Source organism: Macrobrachium rosenbergii, chromosome 8 (assembly GCF_040412425.1).
Source record: "Macrobrachium rosenbergii isolate ZJJX-2024 chromosome 8, ASM4041242v1, whole genome shotgun sequence".
NCBI lineage: Eukaryota > Metazoa > Arthropoda > Malacostraca > Decapoda > Palaemonidae > Macrobrachium > Macrobrachium rosenbergii.
The window spans coordinates 36,149,846-36,165,540 of NC_089748.1; the positions used below are offsets into that span (position 1 = coordinate 36,149,846).

At 38.1% G+C, this 15,695-nt stretch overlaps 2 protein-coding genes across 2 annotated transcripts in view; both read left to right on the top strand.

Annotated features, from left to right (window-relative positions):
- LOC136841110 (rho guanine nucleotide exchange factor 10-like protein) overlaps positions 1 to 11,095 on the top strand; it is a 144,046-nt gene extending 132,951 nt beyond the window's left edge. The window contains exons 5-7 of the mRNA XM_067108157.1: positions 601 to 705; positions 9,952 to 10,068; positions 10,976 to 11,095. Of these exons, the coding sequence (XP_066964258.1) occupies positions 601 to 705; positions 9,952 to 10,068; positions 10,976 to 11,095 (342 nt within the window). The remainder of the gene's footprint in view (positions 1 to 600; positions 706 to 9,951; positions 10,069 to 10,975) is intronic.
- Positions 10,899 to 15,695, top strand: part of LOC136840703 (rho guanine nucleotide exchange factor 17-like) — a 36,228-nt gene continuing 31,431 nt past the window's right edge. Inside the window, exons 1-5 of the mRNA XM_067107505.1 lie at positions 10,899 to 10,975; positions 13,210 to 13,403; positions 13,910 to 14,047; positions 14,766 to 14,854; positions 15,373 to 15,595. Of these exons, the coding sequence (XP_066963606.1) occupies positions 13,938 to 14,047; positions 14,766 to 14,854; positions 15,373 to 15,595 (422 nt within the window). The 5' untranslated portion in view covers positions 10,899 to 10,975; positions 13,210 to 13,403; positions 13,910 to 13,937. The remainder of the gene's footprint in view (positions 10,976 to 13,209; positions 13,404 to 13,909; positions 14,048 to 14,765; positions 14,855 to 15,372; positions 15,596 to 15,695) is intronic.

Here is a 15,695-nt window from a genome sequence, read left to right on the forward strand (position 1 = left end):
TGGAAGCTTGAATTTCATTTCAGTGGTCCCTGTGGTGGACTTGTTCCATATGAATAGGGTTCATCGTCTGAATAATAATAATAATAATAATAATAATAATAATAGGTCTTTCTCCTCTAGATCGAGAACGGGATATGCTGCATATCAGGTCCACAATAATATTCAGTGGTGAATAATAATAATAATAATAATAATAATAATAATAATAATAATAATAATAATAATAATAGTAATAATAATAATAATAACAAACCATATTCTTTGGAAGCTTGAATTTCATTTCAGTGGCCCCTCTGGTGGGCTTGTGCCATATAAACAGGGTTTATCCTCTGTATAATAATAATAATAATAATAATAATAATAATAATAATAATAATAATAATAATAATAATAATAATAATAATAATAATAATAGGTCTCTCTCCTCTAGATCGAGAACGGGATATGCTGTATATCAGGTCCACAATAATATTCAGTGGTGAATGATAATAATAATAATAATAATAATAATAATAATAATAATAATAATAATAATAATAATAATAATAATAAATGTGAAATTATGAAAAATAATTTTTGTTGTCATATTTTATCTTTCAGGTCCCCGAAATCCACGGCCACCACGAGCGTTTTATGGAGGAGATGCGACAGAGGCTGGAATCGAGGGACGCCAGCATTTGCGTAGGGGACATCTTCCTACAGATGGTAAGTGCCTGGAATCGTGACTGGAATCCTGCCTCCCATTCCCGTTTTTTCGCCAGGGCGCTGCCGGCACGGCGGCAGTAGCCCTAAGCCTCATTAGAAGCCGCACGTGGGAATTGGGAATGAGAGTACTGGGTAGAATTAGGGGGACCAGCGGTGTTGACTGGAATAACTTAAGGTTTTGTTTTACAGAATACAAAAATCCCCGCGTGGGAATAGGAATCAGAATATAACGTAGAATTAGAAGGACCGGCGATGTTGGCTGGAATAGACGTAGAAGCGTCACGTCTTATTTTCAGTTTTCTGAAAAGAAAATTGTTGTGCCGACTTTGTCTGTCCGTCCGCACTTTTTTCTGTCCGCCCTCAGGTCTTAAAAATTACTAAGGCTAGAGGGCTGCAAATTGGTATGTTGATCATCCACCCTCCAATCATCAGACATACCGAATTACAGCCCTCTAACCTCAGTAGTTTTTATTTTATTTAGGGTTAAAAAGTTAGCCATGATCGTGCGTCTGGCAAAGATATAGGATAGGCCACAACCGGCCGTGGTTAAAGTTTCATGGGCCGCGACTCCTACAGCATAATACCGCGACCACCAAAAGATAGATCTATTTTCGGTGGCCTTGATTATACGCTGCACAGAAAACTCGATTGCGCCGAAGAAACATCGGCGCATTTTTTTACTTGTTTTATATAAGTTACGACTATATTTTATTAAAATATAAAAATCAACATCATCACTAATTTTGGAGACCTGAAATACGGATATTTTGCTAATCATTTTGAGCAATTTAGATTGCAGTTATGATACTGTTTATGCGGCAGAACGCAAATACCTTATTATTCTGTATCGGGTGAGTTTGAAATGTTTGTATTATTTGAAATGTTTGTATTTCCTGTATTCGAATTGTACGCGCTTCCTGTACACCCATTGCGTCCTACGCGCTCTTTAAAAACGAGAAATGATTTACTTCTATTTTTGGATGAAAGGTAAAACCTGACCGGAATCATCAATGGAAATTCACTCTGCGTTCCATTGTTCGTTCTGCCAAGATTCTGCGATCGCGATGATAATTGTGCACCTTTTAATATTTATTCACCTGTCGTCGTACCGGATGGAGGAAAGTAATAAAGGCAAAAAAAAGAAAGGTTAAAAAACTAATATAATGAATTTGTTAAGAGAAAAGTGTGAACCTTTGAACAAAGAAAGTCAACGTCTCCCCAGCAGCAGACTCAGAGAAAGCCTTATACACAAAGAAAGCTCGACATTCTCGTGTCCTTTTCTCTTCTTCTTCTTTTCTCGTTGTTTATTTTTTTCAAAAAAGCCACCTCCACAATTACTCCCTTGCGATCATCTGTCCCAGATAATATGTAATGAAGGTACAAGTGAAATATGAGTTGGGAAATAGAACACGTAGTGAGGGCGAGGAAAGCGAAGCGGTATGAGAAGACTTGGCTGAAACAAAGGACTGTGCTCATCGACACTAACCCAGAGAGAGAGAGAGAGAGAGAGAGAGAGAGAGAGAGAGAGAGAGAGAGGAAATGAAAAAGTGATAAATATCTATTATGTGCTTTTAGAAACTAGTGTAATTTAAGACTAGGAAACCACAACAGATCAAGGCTTATATTCGGTAAGTATCGAGAGATCGTACAGTTTTCTGTGGTATGGGATTAAAGCCCAGTTTGACCGATAGTGAATGATGAATATCAATTCCTAAAGTATCTTGAATTTAATTTTTTAAAAAATCTAGGAACAGAAATCTAACAAGTACGTGGACGGAATAGATGGAGGAAACCGATTTTGTTCTCGAATTTGTAAATTGTTTTTTCGTCCCCGTAGGGGGTTAGTGCCGTCAGTGTACCTCACGTGGTGCACTGTAGGCATTGCTAAAGGTTCTTTGTAGCGTGCCTTCCTTAGGCCGCTAGCTGCAACCCCTTTCGTTCTTTTTATTGTACCTCCTTTCATATTCTGTTTCTTCCATCTTACTTTCCTCAACCCTCTCCTAACAATTGATTCATAGAGGAACTGCTTTGAGGTTTTCCTCCTGTTACGCCTTTCAAACCTTTTGCTGTCAATTTCCCAGCGCTGATTGACCTCATAGGTCCCAGTGCTTGGCCTTTAGCCCGAATTCAATTCAATTCAGTTCTTACTTTCAATTGTCAGTTTGCATTTGTCGGTTTTAGCGAACTTCTTCTTGAAAAGGGAGAACTTTTCAGCAGAGAGTTCGGTCAAATTTCCACAGGATTTTAAATATATCCCATCTCCCTTTATACCTCGCTAAATGTCACCTGAGATTGCTTTGCTTAACTTTCTTCCTTCTTAAAGGAATTTACAAATGAAGTAAGTCTTTGTTATGGCTGAAACGAGAGAGAAAAAAATTGTTATATGCTTTTGCGAGTTAAGCTGAAAAATAAGAGTTTTTGCCAGGTATAAGAATTTCTTGTAAACTTGTGGTAAGTTAACGGAAAAGTTACGCTTTTATAGCTAAACATTATATATACAGTTCAAGTAGTTTGTGGAAGAACTGTAGACGCAGGCGCTTCAAGCAAAGCGGTAGAAATATTTTGAGTTGTAGTAAAATACATTATTTAGCTCTAAATCCCTGTTACACCACACGTCAATCTTGATTGCCCAGAATCAAAACTGTTCAGATAAGGACGGATTAGTTTCATTTCAAAGTATAGTACGTAAATTCAAGGCCAGATCCTTTATATAAAATACTTATTAAAAAGTTATGTACGGAATACTAGGAACTCTTTAAAGATTTAGAAGAGAATTAAGACCACGCCTCGAATATTACGCAACCAGTGTGTAGAGGTGGGGAAAACGGTCGGCATGGAACGAGAACTGGACGTGGAATAATTCCATAGTTGCCGATTCGTCCCTTCGGCCCCTAGCTGCAACCCCTTTCATTCCTTTTACTGTACCTCCGTTCATAATCTCTCTTCCGTCCTACTTTCTACCGTCTCCTGACAGTTGTGTCACAACGCAGCTGTCAGTAGTTTTTCCTCCTGTCACGCTTTTGAAATCTTTTACTGTCAGTTTCCCTTTCAGCGCTGAATGACCTCATAGGTCCCAGAGCTTGGGCTTTAGTCTGAATTTTATATTCCACTGCACAGTTGTTGATTAGTGCTCGTTTTAGTAGTGAGGTGCCTTAAAAGATTGACGACTCCTGCAGGAGATATAGAAGACTAGTAGGACGAGCTAACTATTCTCGTCCCTTGTCTGTGGGGAGGTGGGGGGAGGGGGGTCCCGATTTGGACTTGACCCCGAACGGAGTGGTTGATCTGGCTCCTGAAGGATGGAGTGTCATGCGAGTGTGGGGAAAACAGAGCCAAGAAGAGAATTCCTAAAAGTTGCCAGTAAAGGTTGGGGGGACAGTGTTCATACCTCAATTGCTGTAATGATAGTCATGGTGGCGAAGTTGTTGATAATGATGATGATAATGATTATATCCGAGAAAATAACTTAGAAATAACATAAATATAATTTCTCATACATATACTTTATACTATGCATATCAGCTTATCCATTTGTATAAAATCAAGCAGTCCATATAATAATTGTAATCAGGTAGAAGAATGACTAAATTGTCCTGTAGTAAAACTTTGACAAATCTGCCCTAAAATGGAAGACTGCAGTATCTGCAAAAATACAAAACTTGAGAAAAATAGTGGATACGCCCTTGCCTTACTACTGATTTTGCAGATGCTGCAAATGGGACCCCCTAAATAAAGCATTGAAGAAGAATCATTCTGAAACTGCAGTAACTTGTGTATTAGTGTTTCACGAGCCCGATAGTTGGCATATCTCAATTTCGAAAGTTTTGCAAATACTGCAGTTTTCCATTTTTGGAGAGAAAATGCTGACTTTGTGTTGATGCTTTTTGCAGATGTTAGCTTTTTAGTTTTCTGTAAAAGGAAACTATTGTGCCGGTTTTGTCTGTCCGTCCGCACTTTTTTCTGTCCGCACTTTTTCTGTCCGCACTTTTTCTGTCCGCACTTTTTCTGTCCGCACTTTTTCTGTCCGCCTTTTTCTGTCACTTTTTCTGTCCGCACTTTTTCTGTCCGCACTTTTTCTGTCCGCACTTTTTTCTGTCCGCACTTTTTCTGTCCGCACTTTTTCTGTCCGCACTTTTTTCTGTCCGCCCTCAGATCTGAAAAGCTACTGAGGCCAGAGGACTGCAAATTGGTATGCCAATCATCAAACATACCAGATTGCAGCCCTCTAATCTCAGTAGTTTTAATTTTATTCAAGGTTAAATTTAGCCATAGTCGTGCTTCTGGTAACGATATAGGATAAGCCACCACCGTCCTGTGGTTAAAGTTTCATGGGCCGCGGCTCATACAGCATTATACCGAGACCACCGAAATGTAGATCTATTTTCTGTGGTTTTGAATACGCAGTAGCGGCTTTACAGAAAACTCGATTGCGCCGAAGAAACTTGGGCGCATTCTTTATTTTTTTTTTTTTTTTTTTTAGAAAACTAGTAGTGCTGTGTTACAGAAAACTGTCATACTGAAAAGCAGCATTAATCTCGCCTAGTGGGGCGAATCGATCTCGAATGTCAACAATTGCAATTACTGAGAAATAGGGTGAGTCTCGTTCAGCTGTCAATTACCTCATCACCGGAATTTAAATAGCCCTCATCTTAGAATAGGCTGAGACTCTCTCTCTCTCTCTCTCTCTCTCTCTCTCTCTCTCTCTCTCTCTCTCTCTCTCTCTCTCAAAGAATAGGCTAAGACTCTCTCTCTCTCTCTCTCTCTCTCTCTCTCTCTCTCTCTCTCTCTCACTTTCAAAGAATAGGCTAAGACTCTCTCTCTCTCTCTCTTTCAAAGAATAGGCTAAGACTCTCTCTCTCTCTCTCTCTCTCTCTCTCTCTCTCTCTCTCTCTCTCTCAAAGAATAGGCTAAGACTCTCTCTCTCTCTCTCTCTCTCTCTCTCTCTCTCTCTCTCTCTCTCTCTCTCTAACACATCATCAAAGAAAGATAAGACAGAAATGAATCTCTTCTCTCTTCAAAGGAAACACTCTCTCTCTCTCTCTCTCTCTCTCTCTCTGTCATCATAGAGCAAAGAAGAGAAAGAGTCGGAAAGAGAGAGAGAGAGAGAGAGAGAGAGAGAGAGAGAGAGAGAGAGAGAGAGAGAGAGAGGCAGAGCGGCTAGAGAGAAGGTTAAAGGGTGAAGAAAAAGGGTAACAGCACAATATCCGGTACTCTTGAACCTTTAGCATTAAAGGGCATTTTTTTCTATGTAGCCCAAACTTCATCCCGGAATATCTATGTATAGTAAAATTTGCCCCTGAACGCTTTTCCAAATAATTTATATATATATATATATATATAGAAATTCTCTTTTCCAAATGATTTATATATATATATATATATATATATATATATATATATATATATATATATATATATATATATATATATATATATATATATATATTAGTCGTGGAATCTGTCTGCAGACTTTATGTTAGTATTAAAACAATAAAAATAAATTTCATTAAAAGATAAATTGTTGATTAAGGATTTTTCTTGAAGGAGATTCCATTTTCTAACGTAATTGATATTATATATATATATATATATATATATATATATATATATATATATATATATATATATATATATATATATATATATATATATATATATATAGTCAGATTTTTTGCATTAGCATTGAAGCATCAGTTATGACATAATATGTAAACAGATTTTATATTAGTATTGAAACATTAATAAAAAAAATCCTTCTCAAAAAAAGAAAGATCGATTATAGATTAAGAATGGATAAACGCAGAAAGTCGATGGAACAAAACGCATTTATATAAAATTATTAAACATAGATTCAGTCCACCACCGCCGCAATTGGGTGGGTTTCCCCCCAGTGCCTCAAAGCCACTACTCTCTTCACTAGTTTCCCCTCTAATATCTCCCCTCCCTTCCCCTCCCCCCTCTTTCCCTTCCACCTCCTTCCTCCATCTCATCTTACACCGCATCCTCTCTCTCTCTCTCTCTCTCTCTCTCTCTCTCTCTCTCTCTCTCCTATCGCCAGCCACTGCGGCAATTTCTTGAGAGGTTGCTTGGGCCCCTCTTTGGTATCTGGCTGCCATCGTTGTTCCCTGTCAGTTTACACCGTTATGGAGGACGTAGTTAAATCACCAAGGTTGGTTCCCTTCACACGTAAAGGGAGATGGCTGATAGGGGGGCGCCCTCCCAACTCTAGCTATTGCGGGGCATTTATTTATCTCGCCGACTGTATTATTCCGGCGCTCCCTCGGGAGAGCGCGCGCACCTGTTATGTCTGTGTGCTCTGAAGTCCATCATCCTATGCCGGCATAAGGATGTGCTTAATCTATTGGCAGAACGTATACGTATGTTCACATATGGGCACACACACATCACCATGCCGGCACACACACACACACACATCACACACACACACAAGGTCTATTAAACGACCGAAAGACCCGTCAAGCAGTCCTGTATTCCGGACCGGAATCTCACCGAAAGCACGATCGAACGAGGTGTCAGAGTGACCACATTACTAACACGAAGCCCTTGTGTGTCAGGGAAAGGGAATGTGAATGAAGTAGCGATTCCTCCCTTCCGGGGCGTCGATGCTCTGCTCGGTTAAAGTGAAAGACCCGATGTTAGGACCCAGCTGTACCACCACGCCTCCTACTGTAAATGCTTAGCAGTTCAGGGGATCTCTCTCGAAATTCACCTCAGGTCGAGTGATCGGATTTCTCCTCCTTCCTCTCCTTCTCCTTCTTCTTCTCTCCTCCTCCTCCTCCTCCTCCTCCTCCTCCTCCTCCTCCTCCTCCTCCTCCTCCTCCTCCTCTTCTTCCTTAGAGAATCTATTTTTCCTTGGAAACATTTGTTTGTCTGAGCACGAGAATATTACTGATACGAAGCAGAATGAAAACAAAACCGTGGTTTTATTCCAGTCCTTCTTGAGAGGGTTTGTAAATCTTCAGTATCCTTTGAAGAAGAAGAAGAGGAAGTTAGTATATTCGAGTATATATTATATACATGCCCTTTTTTTCAATCGGTAATGCAACCCGGACGCAAATTCCTGAGATGTATGCTAATATTGCACCAGCCATGTTTTTTTGGCCATGCCACTAGGTTAGGTTATGATAGGTTAGCAGGTCTAGAGTAATTTGGGTGTGGGAAACATAATGAGATTATTTTCAAGAAAATTCTATGGCTAGTTTTCAAGATATGGCGTCCCGCTTTTTTCAGGGAAAGGTCCCGGTCCTCGGTCACGTCTCGGGGAAAATCCAACCCGGTCTGAAGAGCAGTCTACCATAGAGAATCATTAGTACCGCCATTTTTGTTGGTGGGGGGGGGGGCGTGCAGACCTAATCAGAGCTTCAAAAAAAAGTGGTTGTAATTAAAGCAATAAAAAAAAAACACGACGAGGTCTCTTTGATTAGTTTTCAACCTGTTGCGCAGCAGCTTTTCATGCTGGAATAAAAGTTCGCTATTTTTGGAACGCGTCGTAATTGAGGAAAGGAGATTGTTTTAGTCAGCATCAGTAGCAACAGTAAGCGATCAAAAATAGAATGTATGACTGGTGGATAAATCGATTTATTGGTTGTATAACTGCGTTATAAATGTGAGGGTGGAAGTGGAAAATAAAAGGGGGAAATAATGGTATTATATTTTTTTTCTGCAGAATAAACTCGTTGGATTTAGTTTTCTGAAAAGAAAACTATTGTACTGGCTTTGTCTGTCCGTCCGCACTTTTCTCTCTCCGCCCTCAGATCTTAAAAACTACTGAGGCTAGAGGGCTGCAAATTGGTATGTTGATCATCCACCCTCCAGTCATCAAACATAGCAAATTGCAGCCCTCTAGCCTCTGTAGTTTTTATTTTATTTAAAGGTTAAAGTTAGCCACGATCGTGCGTCTGGCAATGCAACAACACAGGCCACCACGGCTGGCTGAGAGTTTCGTGGGCAGCGGCTCATACAACATTATACCGAGACCACCGAAAGATAGATCTATTTTCGGTGGCCTTGATTATGCGCTGTACAGAAAACTCGATTGCGCCGAAGAAAATTTGGCGCATTTTTCACTTGTTTTGTTTAGCGATAATTACGGAGAATAACAAAAACATCACTCTTAGTTTAAGTACTGAAAAGAATATACTGATAAATTTGACACCTACGAAATTGTATTGTTTGTGAGAGAGAGAGAGAGAGAGAGAGAGAGAGAGAGAGAGAGAGAGAGAGAGAGAGAGAGAGAAGGACAGGATATTCACTACAAAGCCTTTATTACAAAGAGATTATTTAAAGATGCGCCGACGGTTTCGAACCTATCCACAAACTCGGATATGAAGTGGTACTCTTCAACTACAAAACGAATTTTCTAGAAAAGAAAATGTTCACTAAGCTTTTGTAGCTTTGTAACAAGATTAGAACTGATTAAAAAATTTAAAAATTTGTGCCTAAGAAACAGGAGATCAGCGCCTGCCCTATGAACCTACAGAGCCCAGAAGGACTTTGATATATTTTTTTAATATATATTTTCCATAAAAAAATTGTCGAGGAACATTACACTGAAATAAGCTTGCGTAGTTTTGTAACAAGTTAGAACTTATTAAAAAATCAAAAAGTTCATTTTACCTGAAAAAAAATTGTCAGAGAACATTACACTGAAATTAAATATTATGTTTTTGAATATTTATTGTGTATATTTACAGTGAGTGTGGGGAGGGAGGGGGAAGTTATGTGTACACACATCTTCGTACATAGATTTAAATGTAAATTGTGTAAAAACCAAAACAATTTCAAAGAACATTTTAAATAAAATATTATGCTTGAATATTTATTGTATATATATATTTACAGTGAGACCAGTTGGTGGGGGCGGGGGTTATATTTACACGAATGCTAGTACAAAGATTTAAATGTAAGTTGTGTAAAAAGCAAAAAAATTCGAAGAACATTACATTGAAAGAGAATGTTATACTTAAATATTTATTGTATGTATTTACAGTATGGAGGGTGTGATTTTGCATAAACACCTGCTCATACATAGATTTAAATGTAAAATGTGTAAAAATAAAATTGTCAAAGAAATCAGATAGTATGCCTAGATATTTATTGTATACATTTACAGTGAGCACAGTATTGAGTGGTCATGTGCACATGAATGCCAATACTTAGATTCAAATGTAAAACGTGTAAGTGCTAATTGGAAGTTGAACTAAGAACGTCTTTTTCTGGCCACAGGTCAACGACCCCGGAGTCGTCGAGAGCTACACTGCTTTCACAAACAACTGGAAGACAGCGCAAGAGGCAGCAAAGGCAGCAGCTCAAGCAAAACCCGCCTTCAAGCACTTCCTTGTGGTAAGTTGAAGTCAAAAAAAAAAAAAAAAATTGGACGTATCTGCCCCAAAATGGAAAACTGCAGTATCTGCAAAATTTTCGAAATTGAGATATGCCACCTATTGGGCCCATGAAACACTAATGCACAAGTTACTGCAGTTTCAGAAGGATTCTTCAGTGCTTTCCACGAGTATTTAGGGGGTCCCATTTGCAGTATCTGCAAAATTTTCAAAATTGAGATATGCCACCAGTGAAACACTAATGCACAAGTTACTGCTGTTGCAGAATGATTCTTCAGTGCTTTCCACAAGTATTTAGGGGGTCCCATTTGCAGTATCTGTACAATCAGTAGTAAGGCAAGGGAGCGTCTACCATTTTTCTGTTTTGTATTTTTGCAGATACTGCAGCCTTCCATTTTAGGGCAGATATGTTGCCTCAAAGCTGTTTTACAGCAACAGTATGCACTCTGCAGTGCTACGGCTTGGCCAGAGTATATGAAATGTGGTGTTTAGGACCTTAGATTTATAATACTTTTGCATTTTAGTGTCAGTTTTGTGGACACGTTTCATTTGTCCTTATTGTTCGTTAGTAGTTTGAAATGGTGTTGATCATAATAGTACTGAAGTGGCATTCTCTCTCTCTCTCTCTCTCTCTCTCTCTCTCTCTCTCTCTCTCTCTCTATCCCTTCCAGGTGGCCTTTGCAAAATTCTCCAATTTCATATTACTGTTTTAGAGTACTTAAAACACATGCATGGACCTCCCAAACCTATGCATCTCTTTCTTTATCTTGTTTAAGAAAAAATTGTTGTGATTGATTTCATTTGTAAATATTTTTATTTTTATTTTTCCAGTTTTTTTGTCGAACATCCTCAGTAACTCCCTTATTAAACCTGTGCAGCGAGTACCACAGTATGAGTTTTAATTTCAGGCAAGAGCAAGGGAACATCCTGGCAAACTTGACCTCAAGGCACTCCGCTGGTTTCTCTGTGGAACATATCTACCCATTATTTGCGGAAAACCTGTGCAGCGAGAAATACCACAATTATGATTTTATTACATGAATAAATTACTTTTTGTGAGTCTATTAAAATTGCAGGTACATTTTTACAGGGTTTTTTTTTTTCTTTGGTCATCAAAATAGGCAGGTTTTATTCGCGGGTTTTGAAATATCTTTCCCGTTGTTTCTATAATATAACTCCTGGATCCCACCTTACTTAGGGCCTGGTATTCTATTTTGTACGACTCTGTAACCAAAGTACGCTTAGTCGTGGGATCTGTTAACCGATGTGAAGTCTGTGCAGATATTATCTGTAATCTGGGATTTCCATTTGCTCCCTTAATACAAGCACACAAATCAGTGTGTGCTATTCAGTGTGCATCCCCACTTTGCTTGGGCCACATTATTGCATTATCTAGCAGCAGAAGTACAGTAGTTCATCCCTTTCACTGTGTAACTATGGAGTGTGCTGCTGATGCAGACAAGCTTAAAGGACCATGAACAAGCACCTTCATTTTTCTGACTTGTGTTGTAGTTTTGTGTTGACATCTCTTGTCTTATTATTTTTGCCAGTTTTATTTTTTCACATAAACACTTTTTTCTGTGGAAAGTTGCTCTGTATGTTTAATGGATTTATGAGTCTGCTTCATATGTATGTTCATTCATTTTTGGTGATCTCAGTTATAATAACTGGTTAAATCCAGATGATGATATAACTTGGTCCACCAAGAATGAGACTGAGTTATTTTTTTTGTAGTTTCTTTGTGAAATCATTATTATAATAAATACTTAGAAGCCTGTAAAATATTTGCAGTTGCTCACTGGGAGGTTTCAGTTTGTAGATCTGGGTGTAATTTTAGTATGGAAGTACGAGCTTCATTTACTCATTATGTTACACTCTTTCATGTGAATCGTTGAACCAAGGTTAAACATCACTCCACGTCTTTATAATTTTCTTTAGGAGAGAAGGAGCTAAAACTTTTGATGGTGTCTCAGTCATCTTCATCATAGTATGGCATGAGGACTGCATTAAATCCCTTAATTATTTAGTTCAAGAAATAAAATAATAGTCTTGCTTCAAGTCAAAATTGTTCCTTTTCTTGGTTTTGAAGGAAAAAAATACATCACCATAAGCTTTACTTTGAAATTGACCAGGTGACCTGGGTTAAGGTGGAAGTGTGTCCTCAGTTAATGATAAGACAAATACAGTAGGCAGTTCCTGGAGAATGGCGGGGGTGCCGTTAACTGAAAATCGCCGATAACCGAAAAACCCGCTTAACAGCGCCATTAACCAGTTATCGGCGCAGATAAACCGTGTACTGACGCCGATAAACCACTTAATGGTGCCGAAAATCTCTACCCGCCACCTAAAATCCAGTTAACGACATCGCTAGCCAAGCACCCTAACCCCGAAACACCATTAACTGGTGCTGCCGGTAAGCAGGGACTGCCATACTAAATTGTTAATTTAGTACCATGAATGTAAGCAAAAATCTGACTTTGAACTTGTCTAAACGACGTTTTCACAAAACCCAATGTCGTTTAGACATTGGGGTTTGTGAAAATATGTTTGATACAATGCTGAAGCATCTCTAAAAATTTGAACATAATGCTGTAGAGACAATCAAAGTTACCTTAAAAAGAATTTCTTTATAAAGACAAACAGGCAGACAGAGCGCCAATTGTTTGGCCCTCACCCTCATGATCAGCGGATTCATATAGTGTGTCCTCAGCTTATGGTAGGTAATCCATCCCAGCACCGCGCCATGAGTTGATTTCCGCCGTAAGTCGGTTTTTTGCTGTTATCGGCGCTTTAAATTGGCATTTATGGCGCCATAAATTGAGTTATCTTGTCGTAACTTGATGTTGCATCAAGTAACAGCACTGTAAGTGCCATTAACTCGATGCCTATTCTTGCTGTTAGTGCTGTCAGCTGCGCTTACAGTGCCGTAACTTGATGCGACATCAAGTTACAGTGCTGTAAAACGCTGTTAATGTTGCTGGAAAAACCCCTTAATAATATCACATTCAGACACAATACATAGGTGATGCAACTGGGGATTACCAACTTAGCACATAATACCCACATACTCTTGAGCCACTTTATTTTAATTTCCCATGCACAACTTATTTCACTCTTCTCATATTACCTTAACCCTCCGCAGCGTCTGCTGAAACATACAAGCCGAGACCATCCGGACCACAATCTGTTAACAGAAGCCATTGGAGTTGTGCAGCAAATAGCGGCTCGAATAAATGCTGTTGAACAGGAAGCTTTACAGCATGAACGACAGCAGCTTCTCCTTAAGGAGTTGGAGAACATCATTGAAGGCCTTGAAGAATTAGTACAACCAGATAGGTGAGAGAGAGAGAGAGAGAGAGAGAGAGAGAGAGAGAGAGAGAGAGAGAGAGAGAGAGAGAGAGAGAGAGAGAGAATTATTCCCATTCCCAAGTTCAGTTGAGTATTGTTAATACTATCAAGATAAATATTCTTATATATATTCTTAACAACTAAAAAATAGAAATATTGTCAATACGAGTATTTTATTTCTCTTAAGCTTTTAGTAATACATTATATACTGTATAAAGAAATGTAAAATATATACTGAAGAGTAATACAGTTTTCTAACACATTTTGTCTGTGTTTTGCAAAAGGCTCTGAACAATTTGATCATTATTTATTTTAAAAATCCAAGATTGCAAGCAAAAAACAGGTCATGAAATGCTGCAAAGTGTATTTTGGCAAAGAAACAAAGCTGATTTAAGTTACATTTCTGATGAGCAGTTCTCTTGGAACTTACCTATATCTGACATGTTACTCCTGTGAACTCTTAATCCGGGTTTATAACAGTCTTCCCATTACAGGACGTTCCTAAGGCACGATCTTGTGACAATGCACTTTGGGTTGGGTACGCGAAAAGAGCGTTGTCTCTTTCTCTTTTCTGATCTCCTTGTCATCACAGCTATCAAGAGAAGATCAGGTACTATACGGAAAGGATCAAAGTAAGTGCAAAGATAGTGTTACAGAACCTAAAACAGTGAGAAATTAAATAACGTAACTGCTGTTAAGAAAACTGCAAATAGAAGTTTGAAATGTGCACGATATAGAAGGTTGTTTTAAATTATGTTGTGAATTAGTTATTAAAATACTGTGTTTATGAAAGATATATGAAGTAGAATAGTCATATTATTCAGGTCTAAATTAATCAGTTTGCATAAACAGAAAAAGCTCTAGAGTATTATGTATTTTTTAGATATTACAGTACTGTAGTAATAAATGGTGTTTACATGATGTAATTATTAATGCAGTTAATATATATATAGTCTGCCGGTCACTGTAATTGTAATAGCCACAATGCATTCTTAACTTCTCGAACTCTTTGTGCTTTTTGGATACGCTTGTCACTACAAAGCCTTTGGATCCAAGTGCAAGAAATATGAAGCAGTTATGAAGTCCAGTAGCAGGAAATGAACCTGCGCCCCATAATCACAGCGAGGTCACGTTGCCAACCTGACCACGTGACCTCGTTGTGATTATGGGATGTGGGTTTGTTTCCCGCTACCAGACATCATACAATAATTGCTTCATATTTCTTGCACTTGGATCCAAAGGCTTTGTAGTGACAAGCATATCCAAAAAGCGCGAAGAATTCGAGAAGTTAAGAGGGCATTATGGCTACTACAATTACATACAGCTAATATTTTCTCTCTTTTTCCACAGTCTACCGTTTACTGTATTAAGTTCCTTAGAATCCAACAAATTCAAACTCTTCAAATTCATTCCACTTGATGACTTGGACATTGCTCGATGTAAGTAAGCAGTTTGTCTTGTCACGTAAGGAATATGGGTCCCTCCCAGGTGTGAATGCTTTTAAAAATATTTTGGATATATCAGTTACATTTGTATTTATGTAGAAACTCAGTATTTCAGTTAATTTTTTAATGTGAGGAAAATTATAAACATGGAAAGGATATAAAAACAGTTGTAAGAAATATGAAGAAATAATCCTTCTGAATAAAAATATATTTCATTTAAAATATTGGAGTGCTTTAATTAGCAGTGGTATACAGTATTTAGTATAGCTATTATATATATACATTCCAGATCTCACAGATTCAAGATGAGTCTACATTTATTAAAATGGAATTTTTTTATTGTCCAAATCTTTGAAAACTGTGATTGTTTTTAGTATGTATACATCCTAGACAATATTTAGAAATTTAGTCTGTCTGATAATGAGTGGTTTGAAAATATTAAGGTATATATTTGATTATAATGAGGTTTGTAAACTGCTTTCATTGTAAAGTACTCCAACTCTATTTTACAGCTCGTGATGAAAGTATGAAAAAGCTTGTCCGGGAAGTAGAAACTCTAGATGAAGATCGCCAGACACTCCAACATATAAGTAAACTGACTAAAAGTCTGCATTGTCCAAAGGGACCTTTGGAAGAAGTCCTTACTGAAATGATTTCTACAAACCAAAAGCAGTTAGAAGAGCGACAGGGTGCTGATTCTCGACTGATGGAACTGGAGCTCACCATTACAACACAGTATGTTTGCAAAATTGTTTCTGAATTTTTCAGGTTAAACTTGAAAACTTGTTATAATTAATTGCCTGTTATGATTTCCATTTTGCTGACGATGTTGTTT